The sequence below is a fragment of the Cryptotermes secundus genome, unplaced genomic scaffold, assembly GCF_002891405.2.
Source record: "Cryptotermes secundus unplaced genomic scaffold, Csec_1.0 scaffold2870, whole genome shotgun sequence".
Classification (NCBI taxonomy): Eukaryota; Metazoa; Arthropoda; class Insecta; order Blattodea; family Kalotermitidae; genus Cryptotermes; species Cryptotermes secundus.
This window is the reverse complement of record NW_019745153.1, coordinates 1-6,873: the sequence shown is the minus strand read 5'-3', so window position 1 is coordinate 6,873 and position 6,873 is coordinate 1. Positions and strand designations below refer to the sequence as shown.

At 39.1% G+C, this 6,873-nt stretch overlaps 1 protein-coding gene across 2 annotated transcripts; it reads right to left on the bottom strand.

Moving 5' to 3' along the window:
- Window positions 1-99: 99 nt before the first annotated feature.
- LOC111875096 (arf-GAP with coiled-coil, ANK repeat and PH domain-containing protein 2-like) lies at window positions 100-5,490 on the bottom strand. Of its 2 annotated transcripts, none has more exons than XM_023871160.2 (3): window positions 5,349-5,490; window positions 2,198-2,371; window positions 100-581 (listed from the first exon to the last, which is right to left on the bottom strand). In XM_023871160.2, the coding sequence occupies exons 1-3, from the start codon at window positions 5,360-5,362 to the stop codon at window positions 323-325; spliced, it is 447 nt and encodes a 148-aa protein (XP_023726928.1). In that variant the 5' UTR covers window positions 5,363-5,490; the 3' UTR covers window positions 100-322. The 2 variants fall into 2 exon arrangements, with proteins under 2 accessions (XP_023726928.1, XP_023726927.1); XM_023871159.2 differs by having other exon boundaries at window positions 105-581; window positions 5,415-5,469.
- Window positions 5,491-6,873: the final 1,383 nt, after the last annotated feature.

Below are 6,873 nucleotides of genomic sequence, written 5' to 3'. Positions count from 1 at the left end.
TCCATGCCTCAAGTGGGATTCGAACCCATGACCTAAGTGTTTGAGCAGGTGATGACAGTTCATGCCTTAAATAGTGCAGCCACTGTGATCGGCTCTAATATCAGTCACATCAAATATCCACAGTTTTTTCAGTCATTTTCCTCAGTTCAACAGTTAAACTTCCTGCTTTATATTCTGGAAGTCCCAGGTGCTATTACTGGCCCACACCGAGGTGTCTTGTTTTCTCCACTCTATACAAATGCTAGATCAGTACCAAAAAGAATACATGACCACCTTACCATACACAATCATCCGCAAACTGAACACTTTTATCAACTGAAGGTTAAGAGCAGATCCAAGAAGATGGAATTGCCGTTCCTAAAACTTCAGGTTTCTTCTTTGCCTGTAGAGCACTGAGGCAGTACACATGATCAAGAGCTGTGTGACGAAAACATGAACGTGTCGCACAAAGCAGATTCTGTGCCTCCTCCGCCTCTGTGTGGCGACTACGTGGCGCTTGCGAGTTTCGTGACAAGGCACCATCCAGATCCACTGAGATCTTCTCAAAGTAATGATGAGATTCGCGCACACCTTTTATAACCCTGTGGACAAAATTTGGCAAAATTGCACAAGCCAGAAGAGTAGTCCTACAAGCATCAGGATGGCTGACATGAAGTAACAGATTGAAAAAACTGAAGAGGATCATGACACAAGGCCATTCTGGTTCTTACTTCATGTGACAGCTTTACACTTTTATATGCAGAACTGACAGATAAATAGATCACAAAATGCTCATTCATAAGGAGCCCGATCCTTCGCCTTACAGAGAAGTCCAAAATTAAATCAGCTAGAAGTTATTTATTAAAAAAAAAAATTAAAGCTATCCCTGTACGAGGCCATGAAGGCTCATAGGGTTGTGACATGTTGAGGATCCCACATTATCTAGACAATCGGCTCAAAGATGGCAGTAAGGTTGTCAGTATTACGCACTGGCTGCACTTTACTCAGCAGGAAAATTATTTAATTCCTGGTACTCATTTCCGTTAGAGGCTGAGTAAACCCCATGACCTAGTGTGGCTGGAAGGATTAGGTCAACTGAAAAAATCCAATGACCTTATCGGGACTTGAACAGACGACCATTGGACATAATTCTATTTAAAATAGTTCAGTGACAGCATTACATATCCTTACCTGCTAACCATTCACGATCACTTTCCATCTCACTCAACTCTACAGAAGCTTCTTTCCCTCACTTCAATGTTTCCACATCAAAGGATTTGTCTTAACAACCAAACCTCTCCATTTATCTCTGTCTTCCCAATGCTTCTTCCCCTCAAATTCCTCCAAACTTTCTGTGTAACATCTTTTCTAACCTGTCACTCCTATCTTGGTCTTTATCTTGACATTTAGCTTTTATTTCCATGTTGAAAATCCTCTCTCGGATTATCTCGTCATTCATTTTTTCTAACAGGCCGACCACACCATTTTATTTGACACTGATTTCTTCTTCTCTGCTTCTTAAAATTCTCACCTTGGCTGCTGTTAGTCTGTTAATATTTCTCTTTGTGCATGCCCATGTTTCTGTTCCCTAAAACTGGATGGCTGATAGCGATATGGTGCAGCTACGACAGGCAGCGCAAGCAACAGTAAATTTTGAAGCTCATTTCAACAATCAACCTAACCATACAACCCCTGCAGTTAAATCAATGTTGTTATTTTATCATATAAATAATTCAATGACAGCATGTGGGATTTGTGGTGTACAAAGTGGAAATGGAGCATGTTTCCTCTAAGCACTTCAGCTTCCCCTTCCAATTCTCATTCCACTAACTGCTCCATATTCATTAATCTCCTATCCTCAACACCATATATTCTCTATACTGATGGCATTGTTAAATAACAAACTAAGACAAAAATTACTGCTACACCAAGATACTCAATAACATGACACACAGATTCCACTTAACATACCAAACATGATACACAGCCATAAACAGTGAATATCTATGTATTATGAAACATTTCCAAACCAGAATTCATGTCGAAGATTAATGTATTCTGAGATGCGGAGCCAGGCCGCCTGTAGATCGTTATCACCGATTTAGAGGAATTGGGTACCTCCATCTTTGGTACAAAAGAGTAAGAGTGCAACCCACCGCATCCCTGAAGTCAGTAATCTTCACTACCATGAGAACCTCAAATCTTGAAAAATTCTTACCCTTTAATGAACGACATGAGATTCTTTAGGATGGTTCGGGATGCTTGATCCAGGTAAATGGAATGAAACTTGTTCATTTCTTGAAGTGCATGGATTAATTTGTTAAGGCAGACCACAACATCTGCAACATCTCGGAAGTAACTGCTCAGGTCCCAGAGACTGTTAGTGAACTGACTGGCAACAAAACAGAGCACTGTTAATGCAAACAGATGTGTTCCATTGGAGTCAATATAGTATTTTCAAAAGCTGTTTCTTACTACTTTTCATAACTCACTGGTCTTAATGTTCATTCATTTGGGACAAAACACATTAATCAAAGTACAGAGATCATAACCCACAGAACCAGAAATTATTCTTCCTGTACTACATTAAATATTCATCACATCAAAAAACATTTTATCTAAAGGTGAAAATGTTAATGTGGCCCATATTTTAAACCATGCACTAACTTCTTGCAAGGGGCCGCACCATAGCTCAGGCGGTTAGTCGCTGGATTCCCAATGTGGCAGCCCGGGTTTGAGCCCGGGTCTGGTAATGTGGGATTCTTGGTGTACAAAGTGGCACTGGGGCAGGTTTTCTCCCAGTACTTCGGTTTCCCCTGCCAATCTTCATTCCACCAACTGCTACACAATCATCATTATCTATCATCTGGGACTGGTACAACAGGCGAGTAGTGGCCGCAGTACCAAGTGGACTCAGTCTCGCACCACTTAGAATAATAATAATAATAACTTCTTGCAACACAGACCATTTTTTAAAAAATCGAAATTTTGAGTTTCATGTAAAATACAGCTTACAATGACCTGATAACAGCTAAATGTAAAGCAACTGGTGTGCTTAATTAAACTCTATGCCATGTAGACTTATGAGGAAATGAAGGTACCACTCTATGCATTCTTAACCTCCTGAATAGATGAAGATGAGTGATCACCTCCATGCCCCAGCCACTTTGCTGCCCGTATGCACTGGGTAGGAGGCTAAATGGGTCCCAGAGTCAGTACAGATGCTAAGCAAAAAAGACAATCTCTTACCCTTCCTTGGAATCTAATCGCAATTCCTCAGTCATCCACCCCCACAGCCTAGTCACTATACTGACTGAGCTACCCCATCTCTTATATTGACTCTGTATGGGACAAAAGCAAATGGACATAACAAATTTTAATGTAATTTAGTGTGTATGAAATTTAATGAAAATCCATTCAGTAGTTTCAGATATGTAACTTCTTTATTAAAACCATCACAACACAACTATATCGAGGTCAGTGCCTGGTTTTGGCTCTGCTACATGTTTCGGCTATTAATAGCCATCATCGGGCAAATACATGGCTGACATATATACACCACTGAACTGCAGTATTAATAAAATTGGATACAATAATATTAATTATATCAAAATATTTGACGTAAAAATACAATAAAATAGATTATATAAAACAAAAGTTAAAGTATAAAACAGGAATAAAATTCTTCGATTGATGCTTTACATCACTGAGTCAGTCATTGGTTTTTGTGATTTTGTTTTGTTCCCATGGACTAATTAGAGTATTCTATATTTTGTGTATAAAAACTGTTACTGGAGGCTCGTGATGTAGATGTAGTAATATTAATGTTAATTATTTAGTCCGTGCCTCATCTTACAAAGTATTGTGCGTTCTATGGGGAATGTAAACGACGGTATGTAACATTTGAACAGATGGACATGACTGGATATGTTCCCTTCATGCATTTTGTGTCAATAATGCACAATGTTTACTGCAGTCATGATCTTATTAACCTCTTTGTTTCAGTGACCACATGTATCTGGTTTCTAACTTGCCGTGGTCATGCAGAATTCAGTAAAATTTTGCAGGCTTAGTGTAGAGGAACTTGGTCTCTGACATTAAGGGAGGAACATAGACTGAGGGTGTTTGACAACAGGGTTGCTGAGGAGAATATTTGGACCGAAGAGAGATGAAGTGATAGGAGGTTGGAGAAAATAGCATAATGAGGAGCTTCATAATTTGTACTCTTCTCCAAGTATAATCAGAATGATGAAGTCAAGGAGGATGAGGTGGGCAGTTCATGTAGCACGAATGGGGGAGATGAGGAATGTGTATAGGATATTGGTGGGAAAGCCAGACGGAAAGAGACCACAGGGAGGACCAAGGTGTAGGTGTGTGGACAATATTAGAATGGATCTTAGAGAGATAGGATGGGATGGTATGGATTGGATAGATCTGGCTCAGGATAGGGACCAGTGGTGGGCTTTTGTAAACACAGTAATGAACCTTCAGGTTCCATAAAATGCTGGGAAATTCTTGAGTAGCTGCAGAATTGGCGGCTCCTCCAGAAGGGCTCAGCTCCATGAGTAAGTAAGTAATTGTAGATACAGTCTTTATTATATGCTTTCCTAAATTTATCCATAAGCTTCTACCATTTTTAGGGAGTAATCTTAGCTATGCTGTCACATATTTTGTCCACAGTGGATTACAGAAAACAATTTTTAAATCCACTATTTGATTTTACCAATTTAATTGTGTATCCTTACAACCATGCAAGTCAAATGATCTTTTCTTAGTGAAGTCATTTCACAATCCTGTGAAGAAATGAATTTGGATGTAAATTTTGTGACAGTAGGAAAATGATTCCTTAGATAATGACAAGGAAAGTGAACATGCAGACATTGCCACAAATGATTCAGCACTGGGACGGACTCCAAATACACACACAATAGAGAAAATAATAATAAAGTCATTCTAAAGGAAGACTGCCCCATGCAATGTGTGGAAATTCTGCAGCTGTCTGGGCTACAGCGGTAGCCAGAGAAGGACTTATGTATTCTAACACTACTGTCCCAAACTGTCTGATCTATGACAATGAGAAAAGCATAATTATGAAAGGATGAACAATTATAACAGCATAACTGATTTTGGACTATACAAAAAAAGACTTTTCTTAACTGATTTTTTTCATACCTCAGCATTCTCTAGCAATATGATAATTTGAGAGATTTCATACAAACTTCAAAAATGGACAAAATAGAACGAATATGGCTTTAACAGCAACCATTAAGGATCAGACCCTGTTCAAAGGCAACAAAGTTATAAAGAATGCATAAACATTAATTTTGTGGTATAAAACACACATTTAAAAATCCTTCAGACACTTCTACCTCAAATAATCCATAATGATCAATACTTCCAAATACGCAGATTGGTATGTGTCATGTCAATCTCACCTCTCTTGTGCCACATAACTCTTTCCTACATCAATCATCAATCCACACATTTTTAAAACCTGTGAAGACAAAATAAAATACATTATAACACATGGAATAACTTCCCAGTACAGTGTCTATACAGTATTTGAGACCAAATTCTTATATTCTTAGAAGCTGCTGTAAAATTCCTACTGCAGAATCCATATATGAAATGCATATCTATATATTATTCGTCAGTATATGTCAACAACATAACAACCTGTGATGCTGCAAACTAGTATAGCTCTACCTACATGCCAAGCACGTGTGTGACAAGATACGTGCTCAGCACTGCAGTCAAATGTCAGCTCATGTTTAGCTTCTGGCGCTCATAAGAGTCTTCAAAGGTCCATAACTCCTTAATTACTGGGAAAAGGCAAAATGATTCTTCTCTGTTTTTAACTTGTAATGACCTCCTCTGGATGCAGTTTCAATACTGATGTTTTGGCACTCACCTCCTCCATATACGTAGTTGTTTCTGAATTTTGGGGGGTTTATTTACACAGTCTAAACGTAACACAAACTATTCGAATCTCCTCCATCCCATCAATATTTCATTAGCTCTAGCCTTAGCCATGCTCCTGCCTACTAACATAATGCAAATGGTTACTGTGCTCTAAAGAGATGTATGTATGCAAGAGTGAAATGTAACACTAACTCACTTATCTAAGGAAGTTACTGACAAACCTTGTCAAGTTTCCGTTCCAGCTGTTCAATATCGGCTTCTTGTGCTTCTAAAGTTGCACTGTAACAAAGGAAAATAGATCAACCATAAGTTGACAGCATGCTTTTCGCCAGTTATTTTATGATGATGTCAGTAGATAGATTATATAGCATCAAAAGGTAGAATGATTGATGACTGATAACTTTGAAAGGATCTGGAAGGAAGCGGTCATGACACAATCAAGATACTACCCAGCATCTGCTTGGAGCGACAGAGGTGAACCACACAAAACTTCAGTCTGGACAGCGAAGTAGCCGAGATTCCACCCCAACACCTCCCTAACACAATTCCAGAGAGTTACAGTAAACCAGCCTCCTTCATTTGTCTGTCAGACCACTGTGAGCCACTGATATGATCCTCAGGTTAAGGTTGATTGGTGCAAAGGATTTCGTACCGTGGCTAGTAGCAAGTCACTGAACAGTTCACAATTTTGTTACTTCCATTCACTGTTGGGTACCGAACCTCGAATCAGAACGCTGCTTCGCTTTAATACACGTATTTGTTCACTTAATAAATGTCTTGTCGACAGTGCTTTAGTCGTAAATATAACGTGTAACAGCGTAAATATGTTTAAGAGTTAAAAAATGCAGTCTTGTGGAAGGTGACGCCGTGTAGTTCTTAAGCGAATCGACATTTCGGAGGAACGTATCGCCTTCTTCTTCAGGGTAGAACATAGCGAAGAGGAACCAGCGTGAGCGGGTGCAACAGTTATTT

Bases quoted from the DNA above. Each gene is read 5' to 3' on its own strand.
- LOC111875096 (XM_023871159.2), bottom strand. From the start codon at position 5,464: ATGTGTGGATTGATGATTGATGTAGGAAAGAGTTATGTGGCACAAGAG. The intron at 2,372-5,414 runs GTGAGATTGACA...TTTTGTTGCCAG, and splicing joins AGTTATGTGGCACAAGAGAG to TCAGTTCACTAACAGTCTCT. The intron at 582-2,197 runs GTAAGAATTTTT...TTTTGTCCACAG, and splicing joins CTCATGTCGTTCATTAAAGG to GGTTATAAAAGGTGTGCGCG.